General features: G+C 38.3%; 1 protein-coding gene across 3 annotated transcripts in view; it reads left to right on the top strand.

Annotated features, from left to right (window-relative positions):
- MAN1A2 (mannosidase alpha class 1A member 2) overlaps positions 1-25,038 on the top strand; it is a 130,694-nt gene that overhangs the window by 37,783 nt on the left and 67,873 nt on the right. For all 3 annotated transcript variants that reach the window (XM_065742195.1, XM_065742194.1, XM_065742196.1), the window contains exons 3-5: positions 3,788-3,884; positions 22,524-22,642; positions 24,012-24,092. In XM_065742195.1, the coding sequence (XP_065598267.1) occupies positions 3,788-3,884; positions 22,524-22,642; positions 24,012-24,092 (297 nt within the window). The remainder of the gene's footprint in view (positions 1-3,787; positions 3,885-22,523; positions 22,643-24,011; positions 24,093-25,038) is intronic.

Here is a 25,038-nt window from a genome sequence, read left to right as displayed (position 1 = left end):
GTGGTGTTGAGTGATCTCTTGGTATATCGTACTTACAGAAATGAATATTGTGTACAGGAGCTGCGGGATTTCTCACGTATGCTGTTGTCTGCTAACCTGATACACTGAAGTCTTAGCTCAGTGGTAGACAAGGATATCACCTTGCATACCAGAATAATTTGCAGCATTCGTCTGGAACAAATCAGTTGACTTGCTAATGTGAAAATAATAGAAAAATCCTTGGAGAATTCTAATTCCATTTTCTTTATTTCCTGTTTGGGAGAGGCAGAGGTGACATAGCAAACACCTGTTCATCTTTATGCAAGTAGCTTATTCTCTTCAAAATATTTCCTTTCTCAGAATGCCAGCCAGTAAGATCAACTGTGTCTTAGTCTCTCATGTTTGTTTTCTGTATCTTCTTAGGTTACTTTTCCATTAATTGATTGATTTGGTGAAATGAGTTCCTTTTAGATGTATGTCATACAATTTCTCCTAAGAAGGCATTCAAGTGTCATAGGAACTTAAAGATTTTTGAAACATGTAGTGGTGTATACTTCTAGCTGTATGTAATGTATAAAGTTTCCTCAGAAGTAAACAATCTGCATACAATCTTTTTAAACAAAATTGTACCATCCCCTCAGTTTCCCAGTAGGCATAGTGAATTGGAACAGTGAAATATTCCCTGATTAACATTCTGCCACAAGTAGACAATGTATTGCTCTTTCTTTTGGGCTTAGCCAATTTGTTGTCTGTAATGTTGTCTACAGTTTGTCTCAGACTTCTACAGTGCTAAAGTATCAGTAGTCATTTGATTCTGTGTTGTGAAAAATGTCATTGGTGCATTCCAAGGTCTTTAGAAACTCATTTCCCCTTTTGTGTATGAGGGTTGGTTAGAACTGCCATATCAGAGACACATGGTTGTTTAGATATCCGTTATCAAACTTAGACACGGAGCTCACACTTTAGCTCTACACTTCGGTGCTTTCTAAAAGCATAGATAAAAGCTCAGTTCTCTCAAACCTTTCCTCACAGGAGAGCTGCTTCAGCCCTCTATCTAAGTAGCCCTCCTCCGGATCCATTTTACGAGCTCCAAATCTTTCTTGTGCTGGGAGCCCCAGGCCTGGATACAGTACTCCAGATCGGTCCTCACAAGAGCTGAGTAGAAGGGGACAATCACCTCCCTCTCCTTGCTGGCCACCCTTTTGTTAATGCAGCCCAGTATATAATTGGTCTTCCAGGCTGCAAGTGCACACTGCTGACTCATGCCCAGCTTCTTGTCCACCAGGACTCTTAAGTCCTTTACTGCAGGGCTGCTCTCTAGGAGTGCTTCCCCCAGTCTGTATACCTGGGGTTGCCCTGCCACAAGTGCGTATGATAATGTTTTTTTTTTTTTTAAGGTAGTGTTTTCAGGACTGCCTTGTGACTTTGTGCAAAATAATTCAGGAAGACCTTAGCTGTCCAGTCCATTCCTTAAGTAGCCTTATCTTATCTTGTAAGTGACCTTGCTTTAGTCTAGAGGTTGGAATGAAGACATACTGAGGTCTCTTCTGGTCTGAGTGAAACTGTACTGATGACTTGACTTCTTCCAAACTTACCTTGTGTCAGTGGATGTTTGGACTAATTATGGCTGTGTGGGTTGGATGGGGATCTCTTGGTGGTTGTAGAGAGACAGTGACTTATGCTTTGCATCCCTCAGTGTGCAGCTTGGATGCTGTTTGAAAGGCTTGTGGACTGAATGCTGACTTTCTGTGAGTCCTGAGAGTGTCATGGATTTATGGTTTTTTTTTTTGTTACCAGTGTTCCACATCATAACATCATATAAGGCACTTGAGAGTTAAAGAGTTAATGCCCCGTTACCATGGACTGCTGAATTTCTGGTTAACTGGTTCTCAGAAGAGAAGAACTACACACCCTAGGGGACTTTGCATTCCTGTTTTCCATTCAGAGTGAAAAATAAAACTGCATGCAAGTCCTGAGACCTACCTGTTTTGCTGGTCATCTCAGCAGTGGAGGTTCCCTAGCCATCTTGCCTTCAGCTTTAGCATAACGCCTTTGGTTTTGGACACTCAATTTATTTGAGTTATTAGCTTCAATTCCAATTATGTTGTATTGTATTGTGTTATTTTGCATTCCTACATCTTATTTAGTAAATTAGTTTTTCCTCCTCAGATCATTGCTGCTGTTTTGCTTTTAAGCTCATCTCCCTACCTCCTCCCTGCTCCTGCTTTCTTGGGGCATGGGTCCCCCACCCCATTAGTCATGGAACCAGGCTGAGCCGGCCTATAAACTGTTGATAGGGAGCATTTCTCAAACTTGTGGAAGTGATTATTTAAATTTCGGTACAGTTTCTGGAGGTTCTTGTTTATTTTAAGTGTTTTAATACGATTTTAAAAAGTAATAATACATATGTAAAATATGTTTAGCACTATGGATACAACTGCATGACTGTTAATTCAGGAGTCTTTTCAGAATAATTTGTTCATAACTTCCTTCTGTCTGGGGAAGTGATTTCTAAGAGTCAGATTTCATTGTGCAACCTGCTTTGATCTATTTATGGAGCTATTGAAGACAGTTCAGAAGAGGGCCATGAAGATGATCAGAGGTCTGGAGCATCTGCCTACAAAGACAGGCTGAAGGAGCTGGGCTTGTTCAGCCTGGGGAAGAGAAGGCTGCGAGGAGACCTCATTGCAGCCTTCCAGTATTTAAAAGGAGATTATAAATAAACAGGAGGGAAATCAACTTTTTACAAGGGTTGACAGTGTTAGGACAAAAGTGAGTGTTAGCTCAAGGAGGGAAAGTTAAGATTGGATGTCAGGGGGAGGCTCTTCATAGGGGGAGAGTGGCAAGGTGCTGTAACAGGCTGCCCAGAGAGGCTGTGGATGCTTCGTCCCTGGAGGTGTTCAAGACCATGTTGTGATGGGGCCCTGAGCAACCTGATCTAGTACCAGATCTGGAGGTTGGTGGCCCTGCCTGTGTCAGGGGTGTTGGAACTTGATGGTCCTTGAGGCCCCTTCCAACCCAACCCATTCTATGATTCTAATTATAATCATAGGACTGCAGTTCTGTACTTTCAGTTTTATGGTTTCATAGCTGCTGAATTTCAGCTACATGCAAACAAAGAGCTTAAGTTTCTAGGAAATGCATGAAAGCATTGCTTAGCAACTGATAATACCTGTGGACCAGCAAGACTTTGGTGGTTTTTTTTTAGTGAAGAAAACATCTGTTAAGAAGAAAATCTTATAGAAACAGGTACAGATCAAGCTGTAAATAGGTTGTCTTCTGTATCATTCATTATGCTTCCTAAAGAACAAAGCTTTTGGCATTTCTCATGGTCGAGGCTGTTCCATAGTGTATCTCTGCCAAGTATAGGGGTGTTTCCAATAAAAAAAATAGAAAGTATGATGCCATTGCAAGGTTATACTGTTGTATCAGACTGTGACTGAGCAAATAAATCCCTTTTAAGCTTCAGATATTGTTACATTCTTTTTCTTTTGGTAAGCAGCTTAGGTGTTAGGCAGTGTTTTTATGAATTCCTTCATGTATATATTTTCAAGGCAAAGAAAATTAAAGTGAACTAATATAGAGCATCCTGTAACCTAATCTAATTAGACATAGGTTGTTTTCAAAATGTGCTTGCAATGTACAGTCAGAATTCTTTAGCAAGTAAAAATAATGGCAAAATAATTATAAGTATGCTGGAATGAATGAGAAAGGTGGAGCCTTAAATAAGGAATAAAATACTGTATTTTTACTGTATTTGTACAGTATTTGTTCAGAATGTGATTGAATCTTTTTTTTTCTCCCTTAGATGATGAAGCATGCCTGGGACAATTATAGGCAATATGGATGGGGACATAATGAGCTCAAACCAATTGCCAGGAAAGGACATTCCACCAACATATTTGGTAGGCTATATTTTCTTTTTTTCCTTTGGTCTATGCTATGCTTGAATGCTTACTTAAGCATTCTGTTTTAATATAAATCTTGAAATGTCGATCACAAAAGTGTGGTTCAATGGCCATTTTCACTGAAGTATGTACTGAGAGTAACCTATTGTTATTGTTGCAGAAGCAAAGTTGCATCTGTGCACACTGTTAATTTGTTGGCTCGTGTGTGTATATATATAACCAGCAGGTAGCGTGCTCATGATATTTGGGGTTGCAATTAATGTGAATTTGCCTTAAAGACATGCAAACGAAGAAAACCCTCACCTCTTCTTGCCTAAATTTTTGTATTTGATTTTTTGTGGTGGATCCAAAAAAGTATGCATTCATGATGCTCAAAAGCTGATTGCAACATGATGAATTTTTAAGTAGCTTTCAGAAGAGAAAAAAAACTTCGTAAGACAGACTTTGTTACTTGATGTCTGACTTTTGGATCCTGAATATGTAAATTAAACAAAGAGGACAAGGTTGAGAAATGTGGAAGTTTGGAGGTCGAGGATGAAGAAATTCAAGGAATGAACTGAGAATATTTGAGCAATGGAATGTGAAAGAGCATTTTAAGCAGTATAAGATTTGGAAGGTAAAGTTCAAAAAATTGAATAGCCTGTGTTGCATGTGTGATCAGACTTAATAACCAGATAGGCTTCTTCCTTAAAATCTCAGTGGTCTGCAACACTACTACTTTTTTTTTTTTAATGTTAAGACAGAGTAAGTAGCATTGTTACTGGAAAATAGCAAGGATTTAATTGATGTTCAAACCTGGAGGTAGATCTGTCCAGTTCTAGCCCCTCCCGGCAGCAGGGGATTGGAACTGATTGAGTTTTAAGGTTCCTTCCAACCCAAGCCATTCTGTGATTTGAAATGCATGCAGTACTGTAGGTTTTGTTTTTTACTTCTCTTCAGGGGTTCATACTAGGTTCATGTCTTTTGTGATACCCAAGGAAGATGGAAATCTATCATAACTACATTTTTACATCAAGAGTGAATGTGATTGTACTGTGCATGCTTTAAGTATGCTTCTGCTGATATAACAATTTACTTAAAATCAAGACTTTTGTAGGCTTTTTTAGTGACTTGTGGTGTTGTGTGAGGCTGGCTCTCATCGTAACGGGTATTTATTTTATTTATCTTGCTTTGAGTCTTGATTTTGATTCTTGGAGGTTACAGAAGTACAGATTTAAGATTGTGTTAGTATCTGGTTTTAGTGTTTAGTGGAAGAACCCAGAATGATTTTGACTATACTGAAATTTTGTTAGCATTTTGTTTTCATCCTTACGGGAAAAAATAAACTAATTCTGAACAGAGTGAAGTAACTTGTTTTAAAAGTATATGTCCTGGATTTGGCCATTGCTGAGCACTCACTGGTGTTTAGTTGTTGCTGAGCAATGGGTGTATGCCCAGGGGTTGGTGGGGCTGTTCTGTGGGGAAGAGCTGCAGCCAGGATGATGTGGGGCAGGAGGTGGAGTCAGGACAGGGGCCTGAATTGCCAGGGGTCATTCCAAACTGTGTAGCACCATGTGGAAGGCCAACACACTGTGGGCTATTAGCCAGGGGTGACTGCTGCTTGGGGGTCGTGGGGTGTCAGTCAGCAGAGAGTGAGACCTTGTGTTGCTGGCAGCTGGCATTTATTTTGGTGCTGTGTATTGGTTGGCAGGTGGTGAGTGTACTCTGGGTTCTACTGTATCAATTGTAATTGTTGCTTTTCTGTTTTCATTTTCTGTTTCATTAAATAGTTTTTATCTCAGCTCCTGAGTTCTGTTTTGTTTCCAGTTCTTTCCTTCACTCACAAATGAGGAGGAGTGAGTGAACAGTCACGTGGTGCTTAGCTGGGGTTGAGTTAACCTACAAGATTGTAATATTTAAAGAGTTTTTTGCTCTCCTCTGCCCCTGCCCTCCTTTCTTTTTTTTCCTATAAATCATTCCTATCTTATCAAATTAACAGCTAATTCTACTTATATCAAAGCTGTTTTTCATGAAAATTATATGCATGATGAACTCCAACCTTAAAATAAATACATCCTGGAACAGAAGGGAAAGCTTTTACTAGGTACTACGCTTCTGTCTCCTGCTCACAGCAAACAAGCAAGCAAAAACTGACAAAATGCACCCACAAACTTGCCGCACATGGAAAACTATTTAAATTCATTGGTAGATAGTTTCATTTACTGTAGTAGCCCTGTCAGCAACCAGTTGAATGAGGACTGCTCAACTTTATTATAAACAAATGGCTTGTAGTCTGGTTGATTTCTTTTCTTCATGCACCGGAACCTGTTTTATTACCCTTGATGTGTATAGTGTAAAAGATGGGCTTTATTTTACTTTTCTATATCCCTTTATAAAGAAAATCATTGGGTCAGATTGAGCTTGTCTGAGGGAAAGGTTCACAATTTAGCATGTTCAGGAGAGAGAAAAGCATCTGAAATGGACTGAGTTTGAAGAGTGAAATAGAGGAGCGTAAAAATGCAGTCAAAGCTGAGCATTGCACAGGGAGATAATGTGAGGCTAGAGGGAGGAGCAGAGAGCATCAGGCTTTTGCTGTTACAGTCAGAAAGACATTTCTGAAGTTCCTAGAATTCTGTTTGGTATTCTGAAGTAATTTCTATTCACTAACTTGCGTGTTGTCTACCCTTGCATTTCTACCAGGAAAAATCTCTTAGGAGGCATTCCGTGATTTAACTTGCTTTTTACCTAGCTGTATGTCATCAATAAGCCATGGCCTCCCCAGTGTATTTTTTCCAGCTGATGAAATTAAAATGACAATTTTCAGTGTTCACCTACATGATGATGTAGTCCTTGCTGTTGAATTCATGAGGAATTCTGTTCTTTAATTTAAGAATGATTGTATGTCAACTTCCGTTTGCAATCCAGACTCTTGATGAAATGAGTCCTTTGCCTGTCCTACAAAGAAAAATATTTTTAATGTGCCTGGTGCCATATTTTAAAGTGATTTTGATCTGCAGGTCTACTCTAGGTTTTTTTGTTTGTTTGTTTTTGTCTTCCTTCACTTACTTCTTGTATGTTTGAATGCTTTTTCTTTGTCATTTTAGCACTGTTGTCTGAAAGAATTTGTGGGATTCTCTCACTTTCAGATCTCCATTCCTCTTGTTCCAGGTGTCTGCCCTAACGTTCCTTAAGTGACACTCCTTTTAAAATCCAGATGCTATCTTGTGTCATGTAATTTTAGCCAAATCATGCTATGATTGCTCTGTTCTAGGCTGTCAAGGTGAAAAACTTATCTGTAATTTCCTCAGGATATACCAGGTCTAGATTAGAATCAACTATTATTGACTTGGTTGTTGATGAGAAGGAAAAAAACAATTGGTGGTTCTTGTACAAAGAATTATCTAGGCTGTATTGTTACTGCTAGTATGTTACCAACCTCTGTTATCCATAACATCAGCATTCCCAGTCGTATTTGCCTTTATATAAGCATTAATAGAGCTGTATTTGAAATCTGTTGCTATATTTAATAAAAGCTGCTCAGCAAAACCTTTTTCTATTATTCTCTCAAAGATTATTTCACTCAAATTACTTTCTGCTATTATTGCAGCCTGTTGTACTTCCATCTCAGTTCCTAGCACATCTGTGAGATTCAGCAAGGCAGTGGTGCCCCTGTTTGACACTGCATCCTTGTGCATGAATCTTTGGGAAACCTGGTTTACTGAAAGGAAGGAGGAAGTTTTTCACTCAGAGTGTGATGACACACTGGAACAGGTTGCTGAGAGAGGTTGGTGTCCCATCCCTGGAGGCATTTATGGCAAGGTGATATGTGGCTCTGGGCAGCCTGGTCTAGTGACTGGTGACCCTGCCCACAGGGGGTTGAAACTAGATGATCTTTGAGGTCCTTTTCAACCTAAGCCATTGTATGATTCTGTGATAACTCTCAGGTGAGGTAAGTATGATTCCATTTAGAAGGCAGAAAAACCCCTCAGTCATCCCTATTGGACTGTCTTTTTCTGTTTGAGTTAGTATATGTCTGTATACATTCCAGGCAAACCTTCAATGTGACCAGCACTGTTAGATCTGGTGAGCTTCAAGGCTTGGATAAGAAAAGCAGGGAGGAATTGGCTTGCGCTCTTCTCTTACATCTTAATTCTAAATGATAAAAAAAAAAAAAGGTGATAAACTTTGAAGCAGCATTCTCAGTTTCTGACTGAAGCACACCAGTGAAAACATTTCTGGGCTATGCCAGTTAGTGATGTGACTCTTGTAAGAAAGCCTCTTGAGTTTGTCAGTTGACCTGCAGCTGGAATCCCTTTCCTGTCTTCTAGAGAAGAGATGTCTGACCCTGATGACTGTAAGCTGTCAAGGAGAGCCTGCTAAAAGCGTTGTCTATCAAACTTGTAGTGAGTTGGCTAAAGTCTTAAATAGTGCTTTTCTGGTACTGGGGTCAAAGCATTAGTCGTATGGTACTGCTTTTTAAAGTGTAATTGGGAATTGGTGGACTTGGAAAGATATTTACATGTAGATGACACAGTATGAGCATTTGTAGGTTCTGTGTTGGTGAAACACAGCTAATCTGCTTTGTTGTAAAAGCTGTTTGCTTTTGAAGATCTAAGATTTGTTGTTTTTTATCTTAAAAAGTAGAAATATAAGGTATATAAGCATACCAGTGAGGAAAGATATGACATCTTTCCAGTTACTTCTGATTTGCAGATCAGCTGATGATTTTTGCAGCTGGCTTTTTTCTTTTTTATTTATTTTTTCCTGTAGAAAAGATGTAGTTTTGAGCAGCTTAACTTGCTGGATTCATTTGACAGCCTCAGGGTGTCTTTCTGGAAGTAGTGTTGTGTGGGATCTGGGTCAAGTTCTCTTTAGAATACAAAGGATGAGAAGAAAATACTGGTGGAAAATGATGCATGTAAGGTGGTGAGCAAATATGGCAAATGTTGACTTTGGACCTTTGAAGGTCCAAAGCTTGGAAAGTTTTCAGGTTTTAGCTAAAACCACTGTAGTTGCTAGTGTGTTCTGGTTGTCTTGTTCTTGTGTGATCTGGCTGTGTGCTATTTGAGGATCAGAATAGCCATCCGAACCCTGCTCTCTTAAAAGTGATTTGACCCTGCAGTTGTTTGGTGACCCACAGGTGAGTGTATTACAGGAACACTGTTAAAATTACTCAGTCCAGATATGGTTCAGTAGCTCAGTATCTGACGATGTAGTTACTGTAGCCCAAGCTTTGCGGATGCTTCGTTATGATTTAAATTGAGCAGTTTATAATTAACAGCTTTGTATCGGCCCTCAGTTGTTATTCAGAAAAGAAGCTTGAGAAGCTAGACAATTAAATGAGAATCTGAATGAACTTGAATGAAAAAAATGAAGAAAAAATGACCACAGTCTCTGGTAATACAGAACACTGGCCATAGCACGGCTAGGAATCACTGTCATCTGACCTGATGCTTTTTGAAAGGAGAGTTACAGAATTTACTTGTAGATTTGGAGTCATTTTAACTATCTGAGAATTAAGTGAAGATGCATAGTTTGTGAGGTTTGTGTTAAGTAATGATACAAAGTCCTGCAAAACTATAAACATGCCCATACTGTTAGCAGTGCATTTCTAAACTTTGCATTTGGACAGTTTTTGTCTACAGATGAGCTGCGTTAAATGAAAATGATCTGGTAATATATATATAGCTAAACATATGTCTAACTGTCTTAATGACGTGAAAATAGTTTTTCATTAGTAGATGCTTGTGTACAGATATTCCCATTCTGGTGCACAGGGATTTAACAAAACTGTTTTGTTATGCTACAAACTGTCTCAAGCACCTGTAGTGCTTTCCACGCTCTCCTGTTCTTTTATCTCGTGCAAGTGGACGGTTTGATCTGTAGTGTCTTCCAACTGTTTTTTGTGATGTATTCTTGGGGGATCAGGGTGATCTGTGAAGTTGTTAAATTCCATTTGCACTGGTGCATTTGTAATACATAGTAAAGCCTCAGTGACAAAATGCAGCGCCATATCTCTTCCCTAATACAACTAATACTACTGTGTTTTATGAGGAATTTGTCTGGTGTGTTCAGAGATGTGCTGATTATTCTTTAGTTTAGAAAAAGGAAAGTTTGGTCAGTGTATGGTTTAACAAGCAAGATACATTAAAACAAGCAACTAGAGGATTCACTTGGGATATTTAGTAAATTGATTTTTTTTAACTTGTCAATCAACTGCTTTATTTCTACCAACTCATTGCATGCATCCTCTTGCCCAGCTTGCTGTGCCAGCCCAGTTCAGTGTCTGTTAGCAGCAGAATGTTACTAAGCTTACTGTCTGCTACTGCTTGTAGCAGTGTGGGAAGCTCTCGTTGCAGATCTCTTTGTTGCTGAACCTCAGGGAACTGTCAGACCATTTCTCCATGGTGCCTGAGATCAGGAGCAACAGTGCTACCAAGCACTGTGGAGAAAATGCATTCATCACACTGTAAGGATGTGGATTAGACTACAAGAATCTGCTGAGTCAGGCAAAGGAGTTTATTTTTCCAGTACTTCTGGCAAGTACAATACAGCTTAGAAGAGTCTGAGACCTAGAAAATAAGAGGTGGAATGTTTCTTGGTAGTGTTTTTACAGGAAAATGCTTTTACAAATTTTTTTGTTCATTAGTTTACTGGACATTTCTATTGTCTTCCAGTATAATGGTTATTGGAATGCTTGAACTGATCTGATACTGTCTGCTATTGCCATTAGGTTTTCAAGGTCATATAAATGAGTGTCAGGTTTTGTAGGCCTTCTCTTTTTCTATATTTTTAACTACCATATAACCAACAAATATATAAAAATAATGGAAACAAAATATTTTTCTGTGAGAAAACTAAATGGTAAACCCAGAAGAGTATATCACCCAAAGGTACAACTCTTTGAAAATATAGTTAAAACCTTCTTCTAATGTGTCTAGTGTGTCTTCTGATTATAAAAATCTCAATGAAAGGGCAGTCAGTTTCTGCTCAATGTCCTTTTTGTGTGTGTACTTCAGCCTCTGAATCCATGTTGATAATAAATAAAAACAATAAAGGAGTCATATATGTAAACAGATTGGTTCTTGGCTTCTTATTTTTTTTATGAAAAATATTTGGTAAACAGTATTTCTGTCTTAACTATCCTTGCACAAATAACCTACCCATTATTTATTTTTTTTCTGTGAAAAACAAAAGGGGAAAAACTTTTTTCATGCTACTGTCTAGTAAAGAGAGCTAATTGCACAATGCAAATTTCAGTCAGAGCTCTGTAAGAAAAATGTGAAAAGATCAAAAATCTATTTAGTTTTCAAGTAAACAAAATTGACCTTTGAAGAGCCAAATGTAGCTGTGACCTCTGCAAAAGCAGTTTTGAGTGACTACACTGAGACAGCGTTGAACATATGTACTGTAAAAGTTAATTTCTTTTGCCCGGTAACACACATTGGAAAAACAAACTTTTAAGAATACAATTCTCACTAACTGCTGGCCTAACCTGGAGTCAGAACAGTGTTCTTATAATGCAGGACAAGTTCTCTCTGGTTGGATGAGAGGTGAAATGTGGTAACTACTCTTCCACTGAATATGGAAAGCAATAGGTGTCTAGAAAAGGAATGTAAGAACAAGAAAAACATGTAGTAACTGGGTGTTTCCCTAAGTACTGTCTGAGTTTGTATGGTGCTCCTGCTTCAGGAGCCAGAGGCAGTACGATTTAGTTAATAACTTGCAGTTTATTTTTTCATTACTTTGTCCATTCTGTTTTTGAGTTAATGCAAGTTTTAGGGTCCTCACAATATCTTACTACAAGTGGTTCCACAATTTGGTTACGCATATTGAACTTCTCTGGTTTTGAACTGTCTACTTGCTGTATTAGATGACAGGCTTGGATATCAGAGCAGAACCTGAAGTATCCATTATTCATGTTTTCCTTGCCTTTCATGAGTTTGCACTGCACTCTATATCCTCAACTGTGTCATTCTTATGTGGAGAGTATTGGTGTAAGCCATTTCTCATACATATTTTTTCCCACCCTACACATGACTATGTCTGTTCTTTGTGTTTTTCAAGTTTTTCTGTTGAGAGGAAGATTAGAATGTTTCATTATGTTTTGTTCCCTGTTTCTTTTTTTAATTAAGTTTTGCATTTTTTTTAGACAGCTTATGGAGTCTAGAAGCTTACAGCAGGGTGGCTGCTCTGTGGTATAATAATTTGCCAGTATCCTCATCCAGTGCATATAGCATTTCCACAGGATTTATTAATATATGCAATAGCAAGTATCTAAGCATTCATCTCTGATCACACTGGTGATTTTCTTCATAGTGGTAATTGTAGATTTGTACTTACCCTTTTTCCTATCTTTTAAATCATTATCTGTCTGTGGGAGAGCAATTTTCTCTTATCCTTTACAGTTTTTTTCTTAAGAGCCTTTGTTAAAAGAGATGCTCTCACATAACCTTCTGTATATATTCTCTGTCGGAATGTTGGTTGAGCTCTTAGATGTTGATGCTAACATAAAGCATCCCTCCACTGTCACACTTGACTTCTCAGTTCATCTAATTTAGATCTGTCTTCTGATGCTGTTAATTGGGCGTGCAGTGTTTCATAAACATTACTTTGTGGTAGAGGTGGTGTTTAGTCCGGTTGTTTTCTGAAACTTCCAAATTAGCGCAGATAGAATGTGATCTGGCTTGTATCTAAGAGGGAATACTTATGGTGCTGATGCCATAAAAATAACTGTAGTTCATTAAGTACATTTTCCAAATGTTACTGATGTTTTGTTAAATTGTCACAAGTGTGGCTGTGTATATCAGAGTATTTCACTGTGAGCAACTGTTGTCTTCTGTTCTTCCTTTGAGTAATACAGTATTCTGGTGAACTGATTTTCACCCAGACTGTATTAATTCCTACCTCCTACTTAGATTTTTTTTCTTCCTAGCAGCTTTTCTATACATGTTTCTGAATTGTTGAAGTAAAACCCCATGACGTTATTCAGAAGATTGAAAATTGTCTTTAAAAAAAAAATTGTAACAAAATGCAGATGCAAAGTGGGATTAGACAAACACATCTTATTTCTATAATCTGCTTTATAGAATGATGAGGTACACATCTACATCAAATGGTAAGGATGAAATTACATCATATTGGAGTTCAGGGCTGGGGATCATACAGAGAATTTTTATTATCTCCAGTGCCATCTCCTTTCCTGTATTTCTCTTATAAACCAGATGGTTTGCTCTGAAGGGAAAATAAAGTGTTTTCCATTGGAAGTCTTTGGACTTGTTCGTTTTGTTTTGGTAACAATTTAAATTACTGGGCTGCAATTTCTAAATTTAAGCTTATTTCCTATCATTTGGAACTACAAGCAGAGCGTGCAATAACAAATTAATTTAAGCCTATGCAGCCTATTGTAGATGCTGTTTCAATATTAAGTAAGCAAGCATGACAACTAAGTAGAGAGTAGTTTTCCAGGCTTTAAAACTAAAAATGGAAAGGAGAGCATCATGAACATACATACAAGATTGGAGACGTGTGAGTGTACTTCACTGTCATCTGAAGGCAGCTGTAATTCAGAAGTACTGTGCATGCAGCATTGTGATGGTGCCTAATGTATTTTTTCTTTAATTAGAGATCATTCATTCAAGTTTTTTTTTTACCAGTGTGATAATTTATGTAGACACAAAACTGAAATTAGTTTATTTTCAGCTGAGTGGGAGAAAATTTTTATGTGGTTTGGACCAAAGTGTGTAGAAATGGCACAGACTTTTGATTATGTAAAGATGGAAAAGCTTCTGTGACATCCTGGTTTAGAGGTTCTTTTTTTTTTTTTTTTTTTGTGATGCTTTTCCTATTGTCTATTTGGTAAATGAAGAAGTTTTGTTTACAGTTATACATAGGAACTTGTATCTTTCCTGTCTTGGAAGATCAGTACTTAGCTTGCTTAGTACACAGAGTTTCCGCAGCTCTGTTTAGACAGCCATACCCAAGTCCAGACAGCATTGTACTCTCACATTTGCTGTCAGATATCACAGAATTACCTTGCATACTTCTGGATTTAACCAGTGGTTATATGTATTTGAATTCTGTATGCTTATGAGCCATCAGTCACAGAAACTCCTCTTCAGTTTTCTACTTCATGATTTCTCAGAATTGCTCCAGACCTGTATTTTTCTTAAATTCTGATTATTTCTTGCGTGTAGCTTATTGTCATCACCATTTACTTGCCTCTTATTCTGTCCTCTGTGACACTTTTCCATCCTGTTGGGTTCCTCCTTTGTGTAGAATTTAATACTGTCTTCTCTCCCTTGATACTTCCTTAATCTATAGTTTATTCTGATCTTCACACATTGCAGCCTTTTGATTATCAGTAGATCTTGTTCTTCTGCTAACTTGGCTTGGAGTTCCAAAATTAATCTTAGTTAAACTATCTATACACAGTCCATTCTCTCCTCCACACTAAAACTACATTTGCATTTATGATTAAAAACGGACTAACCCCAACAGCAAAAGAAAATAATGGTATAAAAAGATAGAAAACTGAAATAGTGTGGTACTAATGTGCTGAGTCCTATTCAAATTTAGTTTTGAGAACATTCAGTCTTTGTCTTGGAGGAACTGCATTCTACTCTTGCATGAATTTTGAATTAAGCTGAAAGGCCAGGAGAGCAAAGCACAGTAATTATGGGAAGTTCAGTGAAGGGAGAAGTTTACAGTAGTTTAAATCCAGAGTTTTTTATTTTGATTCTTAAGGTGATAGCTATTTAAGCTGCACTTCGTTGATTAATAATATCCACCTGCTGGTCCACTTTACAATGTATTCAAAGAACAAAGTATTAGCATACACTTCAGTGCTTCACTCCTATTACTTCCAAATTTATAAAATAAAGGAAAGCTTTATATCAATTATTTTATTTTGTTTATATGCTTAAGTGCCTGGTATGAAAGATTAGGAACTTCTTTTCATGTTGTCTGTTATCAGCAAATTAACAGAACTAAGCCATCAACATGCTTAGTGTTCTCTTCTGCTTTTTTTTAATTAGTCTAAAATTATAAAAGCAATTGGCTTTTCCATGGATGCATAAAGGCTTATTTGTTGCTTTTTATGCCTGAGCTGGAATTGTATGTTGTAGTTTTATATGAAAAGCATTGTTTCATTGACTGATTTTGAAGCACTTGTTTTCAGAGTGGAATTAAACTCTGTTCAAAATTTGAATTCATTTTCTTAAACATTATCTTGTTTATTGTGAGTCATTAAGATATTTTACAAGTTCTTTGCTTCAGTAGTGGCAGCTTTATTGCCAGAGCCTCATTAGAGATAAAGAGAACTGGTGTGGTAATTGTTTGCTTTTAATTTTTATGTTGCTTATTTTTCTGCCAGGTCTGTAATTTTCTGTTGCATTAAGAAATCTTGCTGCTGCAGTTTGAAAACTCAAGTTCCTTGAATCTTTTTCAGTAGAAATTGCTACATGCTGAAATATGTTGACATGTTTCAACCATGCTTAAGCTGGCCAGGCAAGAATATCAGTAATGATATACTTATTTTTTTAAGACTGTAATAACTCAGGTAACTCAAATCAGGATCACCTGTGTGAGGCAAAATTTAACTTTTAACTTTCAATTATCCCCTCAAGATTTTGCTCCTCTTAGAGTCCTTTTGCAGGTTGATTCCCCCCAGTAAAACACACTGGTAATCAAAAATGTCCTTCACCAGCAGAAGTAGATTTTCCTTGCAGTAGATGGAGTTTGGCCAGGGCCCTTAGAAAAAATAAAAAATAAAAAAGAGAACTAGGTGTTGGTTGCTGAGACAAATACTATTTCTGCTACATAAGATCTCTTTCAGTTTTAAAGCTTTGTCCTTTAGTTAGATCATCCTATGATCTTGCTGCTTGAAGGTGATAACCTTGTCCTTATATCCAGATCTCTAGTCTCCGTGGAACACAAACAATATATTCCAGTTTTCTAATGCTAATGGAGAGAAGCAGGCTTTCTGAAGTGTAACTTATTTCCATTACTGTGATGCATTTGTTGTTTGTATTTGTTGTTTGTATGTTACAAGGCAGTTATCTTCAATACCAGTCTAGCTACGTGTTTTCCTTTAAGCAACTTCAACACTTCCCTTAGCTTTTATGTTTTATTGTGGCATATGTAGGCTGACCGTGTAAACAACAAGAAGAATCTTGTATGCTTTTATCAGTGGTTTTAGGAAGTGTTAAAACCCTTCCTTGATTTTTAAAAGAACTGATGAGGATTCCACTTCTGGGGTTTTTCATCTTTTCTTATTAATCACAGTGTCATAGAATCATAGGGGTTGGAAGGGACCTCAAGAGATCATTGAGTCCAACCCCCCTGCCAAAGCAGGTTCCCTACACCAGGTCACACAGGTAAGCATCCAGGCGGGTCTTGAATGTCTCCAGAGGAGATTCCACACCCCCCCTGTGCAGCCTGTGCCAGTGCTTCATCACCCTCACCGTAAAGAAGTTCTTGCACACATTTGTGTGGAACCTCCTGTGCTGCAGTTTCTGTCCGTTCCCCCTTGTCCTGTCTCCACACACTGCTGAAAAGAGTCTGGCCTCACCGCTTTGCCCCCCACACCTCAGATATTTATAAACCTGGATCAGGTCCCCTCTCAGTCTTCTTTTCTCAAGGCTAAACAGACCCAGTTCACTTAACCTTTCTTCATAGGGGAGATCCTCCAGGCCCTTCACCATCTTTGTGGCCCTGTGCTGAACTCTTTCCAAGAGATCCCTGTCTTTTTTTATACTGGGGAGCCCAGAACTGGACACAGTACTCCAGATGAGGCCTCACCAGGGCAGAGTAGAGGGGGAGGATCACCTCCCTTGACCTGCCGGCCACGCTCTTTTTAATGCACCCCAGAATGCCATTGGCCCTCTTGGCCACGAGAGCACACTGCTGGCTCATGGTCAACCTGTCATCCCACCAGGACACCCAGGTCCCTCTCTACAGAGCTCCTCTCCATCCCCCAGCCTGTACTGGTGCATACAATTATTCCTTCCTAGGTTGCGAGACTCTATACTTGCTTTTGTTAAATTTCATCTGGTTTCTGACTGCCCAACTTTCCAGCCTGTCCAGGTCTTGCTCAATGGCAGCACAGCCTTCAGGCGTGTCAGCCAATCCTCCCAACTTCGCATCATCAGCAAATTTGCTGAGGGTGGCCACTATCCCCTCATCAAGGTCATTGATGAAGATGTCGAACAAGACTGGACCCAGCATGGACCCCTGGGGGACACTGCTGGTTACAGGCCTCCAACTGGACTCTGCACCGCCAACAACAACCCTCTGCACTCTGTCAGTCAGCCAGTTCTCAACCCACTTCACTGTCCACTCGTCTATCCCACACTTCCTTAGCTTTGTTATAAGGATGTCATGGGGGACAGTACCAAATGCCTTGCTGAAATCCAGGTAGACTACATCCTCTGTTCCCCCCCCCCCCCCCACCCACCCAGCCGGTGACAGCATCATAGAAGGACATCAGGTTGGTCGAGCGTGACCTCACCTTGGTGAGCCCATGCTGGCTCTCCTGATAACCTTCTTTTCCAAACATCTGGAGATGGCATCCAGCACAAGCTGTTCCATCACCTTTCCAGGGACAGAGGTGAGGCTGACTGGCCTATAATTACCCAGATCTTCCTTCTTGCCCTTTTTGAAGACCGGAGTGACATTGGCTATCCACCAGTCTTCAGGCACATCCCCCCATTCTCCAAGACCTCTCAAAGGTGATAGAGAGCCAGCTCCCTCAGCACCCATGGATGCACCCCATCGGGTCCCGTGGATTTATGAATATTAAGGTCATAGAATGGCTTGGGCTAGAAGAGACCATAAAGATATCTATTTCCACCTTCCCTTAGGAAAGTATTTCCCTTTCAGTCATTGTCTAAAACAGAAGGATGAGACTGGTCACACGTTTTTTAGGCCTGTTGTGTTATTCTTAGTGGCTTCATGTTCTTAGTGGCTTCATGGTAGATTTTCTCTATGTCGATTTCCTTGGCTTGGCTGTTAGAGCCCTGCTTGCATTTTGATAACAAGAGGATCTTTGTGAATGGTCTGCTTTTCCTTAAGTTTGTGGCATCTGTGATGTTCCAGAACTGTTTTGAGGACACCACCTTTCTTTAGTACCTGGTACAAATTCTTGGATTGGGTAATGACTCTGCTAGGGAGGGTCTTTGGCTAGCTGCCAAGTGTATTGTGACACCTGTATTAGAATGCAGGAGACACTAAAATGGAAAGAAAAATAATTACTTTCTGTAGTTCTAGTTATTTGGAATCTGTTGGCCATAGAGATTCCATCCTTGCTTTTTCTTGAGTCTGATCTCTTGCTGTGGTGGGCTAGTGCCCGTCAGCAACTCTGTACTTCACAGCCCCTCACTCAACGCAGATGGGAAGAGAATGGGAGCATCAAAAGTGAGTCAAGATAAAGATGGTTTAACAGAACAGTGATGGAGTGGTGCAGAGGTACAAAGAGTAAAAAGACAATCTCCACCTGCCACAAGCAGACCCATGCCCAGCCAGACCTGAAAGGATGGCTCCCTGATTGACCCAGCCCCCTTGCACTCATCTTTTTTTATTGCTGAGCATGATGATATATGGTATGGATATCCATTTCGGTCAGTTTGGGTTAGCTGTCCTGGCTGTGTCCATACCTAGTTTACTGTCTGATGGACTGAGTGGGGGGAAAAAAGCCTCAGTGCTGTTCAACCTCAACAGTCTGAACTCTGGTATGTTACCAATGACTGTTATCAGTCACTAATCCAAAACACAATGCCATAGAGGCTGCTTACAAAAAAAAAAAGAAAATCACTTAATCACAGCCGGACCTAGTATATTTGCCTCACCCCTCAGCTTGGCTTAATGAAAACCCCTGTGGAAGTATTTTCTTGAAGTAATTGGATTTGTGTGTAACATATGCCTTGTTGAAGTAAAGAATAGATATGAGTGACAGGTCAAGTAATCAAAGTTTCTGTAAAGAACCTGCTTGATGATTGCTTTTCAACTCAGGGTGCATTGCTGCAGTATGCTGGCAAATAATTTAGAATCATTTAAGTTGGAAGGGACCCTTAAAGGTCATCCAGTCCAACTTCTCTGCAATGAACAGGAACATCTACAGCTAGATCAGGTTGCTTGGAGCCTGTTCCAGCCTGGCTGTGAATGTCTTCAAGGACAGATCATCATCTTGTTCCTTCATAATGTGTTGGTGTCTAAAATTTTTGAGGTCTCCTTTCAGTTTGTGCTTTTTCTTTAGTACCTCAGTTATCAAACTCCCTTCTGTTTCCGTGTAATAGACTAAGCATTGCATCTAGTATCAAAACTTCTAAACGTTTATACTTAACCTTTTATTATAAAGAAAATGGGCTACTTATTGTTTTCCCATTCTTTTTGTCATGGAGCACGTGACAATGATCTGTTTTCTCATATTTTGTTAGTCTCTTGTGTGATTTCAAAAAGATTTAAATAAAGCAGTTCTCCATCTAGCACTTCAGCATATTGAAAGAATTTAGAGATAGGAAGAGCAATTTTCCTTTAATAGCCCTACTGTTTACACAGTCATATCATTTGCTAGATATTTCAGACTGGATTCGTGTGCCATCAAACAAAGGAATTATTTGTCTAATATCAGGAAACTGAAATCTACTGAAATATAAATCTGACTTAGTTTTTTGCAGTCCTTTTGAGCAGTACTCTTAATGAGTGCGCATGATTTTGTTAATAGTGGAGCTATTATGCTACTAAATTCCTTTCATTAGTTCATGATGAATGTTCTGTTTTATTTAGAAGAACGAACATTGCATTCATTTGACAAACTTCATTAATTTTGGAGCTCAAACAACTAGAATTGCAATTATATGGAGAAGAAAGTTCCCAATTTGACACTTGTAAAATTGAACCCTTTGGGAATCAGTTATTATCTTACGCAACATAACCAACTTAGCCTTTGTATTGAACAGAGGCAGGCCCTGGGGGGAAGTGCCTTCAGCTAGAAGTGTTATTATCTATTGTTATTTGTTTTATAGCGTTTTTCACCACAATGAGGCATCTGCTCTCCATGTATCCAGATCAGTAACACATCAAATTTGTAGAGGTGATAGCAAGTATTGTATTCTCCTCTAAATTATCAGATTGTTTAGAGTTACTTGATTACTTTTCAAATGACTTATGATATTGAAGTCTATGGAGACCCTTCTTCTCCTTTAAAGCAAAAATTTTAATTTAATAGCCATGTAAAGATTAATAAAAAGAAAAAATGAAAAAACAACAAAAATAAAACCAAAACAACCCACATACTCAATTATGAATGAAAAATGACTTATTTTTGAGAGTTAAGGGTGAATGGTTTGCCTCACCAGTAGGAGAAATTACAACTGCTTGTCTGTTGTGTTTTCACCATAGTGCTATGTGCAACGCTAAAGAGGCTGTTGAACTCTCAGCTTCTCAGCTTCTGCTTTGCTGTCAGTGTAGTGCATATTAAGATGGAAGAAGATAGCCATGATGACTTCACTGCCAATTCTGATTAGCTTGTGAGCTGCAGCAGAAACAAGAATTGACCGGAAGCTTTTCATATTTAGGATCAACTTGAGAATGACTTTTCTGACACAGAAATTCCTGGAGTCCTCTGAGAAGCTGAGAGCAATTAATGTAAATCTCTCACCCAAGCTACTGTAGCCAACAAATAGTTTTCAGTTGTACTTGTCTTAGCTGTCCCATGTAGCAAGTTATGTTGGGATTGTTGTCCTCTGTTAACAGAATTTGTCAGTGCGCTGGAGGTTCCAATTCTTAACAGTACTTAGGCACTACACTGAATTCATTTCATGAGAGGTATAGGAATGTGAGGGGCCAGATTGTCGAAAGATATACATCAGGAGGACATGGGGACATACTCTTTTCTTGTGGACAGAAGATTTCTGGAAAAGAACTTTACCTTTTGGACTCAGGGTTCTCAGTGATGGTTTGGGGGAAGAGAGGAATTTATGCTGCCCAATTGATGCTTAAATAGAAAGACTGGGTAGAGAATCTCTTGCAACATGTTAATTGTTCTCTCTTGACTTTTGGAAGCGTATTCTCATGAAATCTAAAAAACAAATAGTGCTCTTCCCAGTCTTCCCCAGGAAAGATGTTCTAGTGAGCAGTTAGGATTAGTAATTGAATCTGTAAGAAGAAAATGGGAAAATAAACCAAATCCACGTGAAATGGCAGCCTACAATCAGTAGAGAAATTAATACATTTTTGTGTGTTGGAACATAAATGCTGCACATAAGAGACCTTTGTGAGAAATTATTAATCTCTTCCATATAATCCAGAAATTACAACTGTATTGATTTGTATCTCAGAGGCACTTGTCTCTACTCAGGGGAGGTGGCACGTATGAGCACAAGCAGCTTCTCTCAGTAATGCTTTGTTGTGCATTTGTGGGTCTAAGAAAGATAGATACAAAAGAGGAGAGAGACAAAAAGTCCCACAAGGGAGAGCCTGGAGTGTGGCCCAGAAAAAAAATATTACAGTATGAACCTACCCCTCTAATTGACTCTTTGGGGAAAGGGGGGGGGGGTGTGGAATGCTGAGAAGTCTGTTTTGTTCTGTTGGACTGTGTTTATTTCTGTGTCTGCAAACAATGAAGGAGGATCTTACATGAAAGAGATTGTTGGTGTATCCCTATTCCCTGAAACATCTTGTGTGCTTGGAAACGTTTTCATTGTGGTTTAAATAAAACAACAGAAGTAACTTTGAGTGCCCTAGGAGTGTTATGCATTCTGACTTTACATCAGAACTACATTGTCAGCGAGAACTGAAATTAATCCTTGTGTTATGATCCAGTTGGCATCTCTCTGAAGTGAAAAATTAGAAAACTGTCGTATTGTATGTATGGAATAGTGAAGTGCATTCTGTAGTTCACCCAAAAGCAACAGTCTGTCATGAGCAGTGGATTTTGGCACTGTGCTGAAGCATTATAGTACTTACACACCAAACTGAATTTATGTCTGGAGAGTTATTAGTGTGCTTAGAGGCTGACTTGTCAAAGGATATGTCTTCTGATTAATCTTAAGAAATACAGTGAATCCCAATCTGAACTTAAATGCTCTTAATGCACCACCGAGCTAAGGCTTTCTATATCTAGTTCAAATTCATTAAAACAGACTTACGTTTATTTTTGAAGAAATTAGTTGGTGATTACTTTGTGAGCAAGATTATTATTTAATTTACTATTAGTCAGACAGAGACTTCCATAATTGCAATACATTTTGGTAGTAAATGTTGGGAAATGCAAGACATTTTGTTGCATATACAAATTGCTTTATCTTTTGTGTGTTTTTAAACACTTCTCTGGAATTTCTAGTAGTTTTTTGAAGCAGAATGCCTTTCTCTCCTTTACTCGTGTCCAAGAATTGCTCATGTTCAAGTTATGAAAACAGATAAGGGATTTTTTTCTGTCTTTTGTTGTCTTTTCTCCCCAGAATCCAAACTATGTCAGAGAACTGCAGCTCCAAAAGAGATGTGATCTTCTACACCACTAATTCCTTGCTCAATTTGGCTATTCCTTGTGCTGTCATCTTTTAGTAACTTTGTTTCGCTGCTGCTTGGGTTATTTTCTTATGCTTGTGATGTTCAAGAAAAATTATAGTTTGTAACAGAAATGCTTCTTTTTGTGTGTAGGAAACTCACAAATGGGTGCTACCATAGTAGATGCACTGGATACTCTTTATATAATGGGGCTTCATGATGAATTCCGAGAAGGACAAGAGTGGATTGACAAAAATCTTGATTTCAGCGTGGTGAGTAGAACTTGTCTTAATATTTCTATAGTCCTTTTTGTGGTGTTCTTCCTGGAGGGAGAGGAAAAAAGACTTTGAGCTGGAGTTTACATCTGAAGTTCAAATGCAAATTTCATTAAAGTTCCCTGTTTCTGACTTTATATTAAAAAAGAAACAAAAAACACAACTAAACACCTTTCATGCTCCAGTTCTCCAATTATAATTAAAGATACATCTATGTTCCTCAAAGTACAAATATTGTTAGAGAATGAAAGAAAAGTGGTCAGTGAGAATCAGCAGGTCCTCTACTGAATAAATAAATGCAGAATAATAAGGCTTTACTAGGTCATAGTTGCTGCAAATAACTGAGTTGATTTCTCCCCAGACCAACAAAATGAAACATTGATATTCCATCAGAATTGAGCAAATGCTTCTTGTTATTCTCATATTAAATCCTACATTTCAGAAAGTATTGGTTGGTGTCTCTTTTTTATACATTTACTGTCTGGCAAACATGAAAGAAAGTCTACTTAATGCTTTTTTTTTTTTTTTAGTTCGTGCCAAATAATTATTCAGTCTAAAACTGAAGATCCTATATACGTCAGAGATGGTATAGACATAATGGTGCCATCGTGAATGTGGAATAAATTAGCTACTATGGCTTTTGTCTGTTATGAGACTGTCTCTATGGATTTGCAGATTTAATTTATGATTTAGGTGGAATAAATTTACATGTAACACTGGGGGTTAAATTACAGTTTGCTGTGTAATGAAAATGAACAAGTTGCTTTGAATATAGAAGACTTGAATGATTTTGTTATGTCACTTCCAACCACTACAATTCTGTGATTCTGTGACTCAAAGTTTAAAAAAAAAAAAAAAAAAAGCCACTTGCCTGCCATCCCCAAACAGCTTCAGTTGTACTTTGTAGGGATATGATCAGAGAAGAGAAAAAGTAATTTGATTTTTAAAAATCAATTGGAACTGGAATTATCATTGTGTCATTTTGTCATGAAGACATGCACAGGGATTTTAAAATGGATTTAGATATTAAAATAGAAAAAATGTTTGGTTTAGGGTATAGAATCATACAGTCATCTAGGTTGGAAAAGACCTGCAAGATCCTGAAATCCAACCGTCAAGGTGACCTCCCGAGCCCCATCACTAAACCATGTCCCTTAGTGCCATGTCAAGGAATGGGGATTTCACCAGTTCCCTGGGCAGCCTGTTCTAATGTTGAGCGCCTTTTTCCACTAGGAAATTCTTCTTTATACTAATCTAAAGCTTCCTTGGCACAACTTAAGACTATCTTCTCATGTCATATTTGTCTTGATGATGTTTTTTTTCCTTGATTAGCGAGGCGGTTAATTACTTTTTCTTCATGTTCCAGAATTCTGAAGTGTCTGTTTTTGAGGTCAATATTCGCTTTATTGGAGGTCTTCTAGCAGCATACTACCTTTCAGGCCAAGAGGTAAGGATACTAGAAGGTATCTGTAAATGTGATGTATTTTAGCAAGCAAAGGTTGCTTGTGAAGAATTTTTTTTTATAATCTTGGCGTATCTGTAGTTTGCAAGCTAATTACACAGTAATGAGTTGTACAAAGTTTAATGGAATCTTTAAAACACGTTTCAGTTCAGGTACAAGCTGATTTGGGATACCTTGTTAGATCTCTGAAACTTCTTTTATTGAGTTGCTTTCAAAAGAAGTCCACTTTAGTAAAAAAAAAAAAAAAAAAAAAAATCAAGCTGAAATGTCCAGTCCCTGTTCTATACTGCCAAAAATAACTTGTTCTGATAGTCTGTAACTCCATGAAGATAGAAATAGTCATTTTCATCACTTGTCTTGTAAAGCTATAGGCTTACTTCACAAAAGTGGTACAATAATCTCCTTGCTGTTTTCTCAGTAACAAACAGAAATATCAAGCCCATTTCATCCCAGTTTTAACACATTAACAGATTGGAGACTTAGACTTTTGAGTGCTTATCCAAAGGCACGCTTGTATTCAAAGGGTCCATATACCCAAAGACTTGCAGTTGTGGATGACTTTGGTCTTCCAATAACATTGTGATTTTTCATGCTCCATTACTTCATGTATTTTAACAAAGCTGGTGCCTGATGAAACTTACAGATTGAATTAACTCATAACTCTTCACACATTTTAGCAGCTAGCTGTCTTTTGATCTGTTGCCTGTATCTTTGATTTTATTTCTGGACGTTCTGTAATTCTCTGCCTGAGACTTTAGGTTTCCAGCCATATTTCACAGATAAAGATTTGATACACTTTCAAGTATCCTATGTATTCTTTCTATTGGTTTAGGGGACCACTACATACACGTATTGACAAATACTCAAAGATTTTTCTTTGGCATCGTGGTAGGACCCATGAATTTTCTTGTTAGAAGTGGCTTTGCTTTGG

This window comes from Cyrtonyx montezumae, unplaced genomic scaffold, assembly GCF_038088225.1.
Source record: "Cyrtonyx montezumae isolate F1298 unplaced genomic scaffold, pur_monq_1.0 scaffold_3, whole genome shotgun sequence".
NCBI classification, from domain to species: Eukaryota; Metazoa; Chordata; class Aves; order Galliformes; family Odontophoridae; genus Cyrtonyx; species Cyrtonyx montezumae.
Note: the sequence above shows the minus strand (reverse complement) of the source record. Positions and strands in the feature narration are given on the sequence as shown.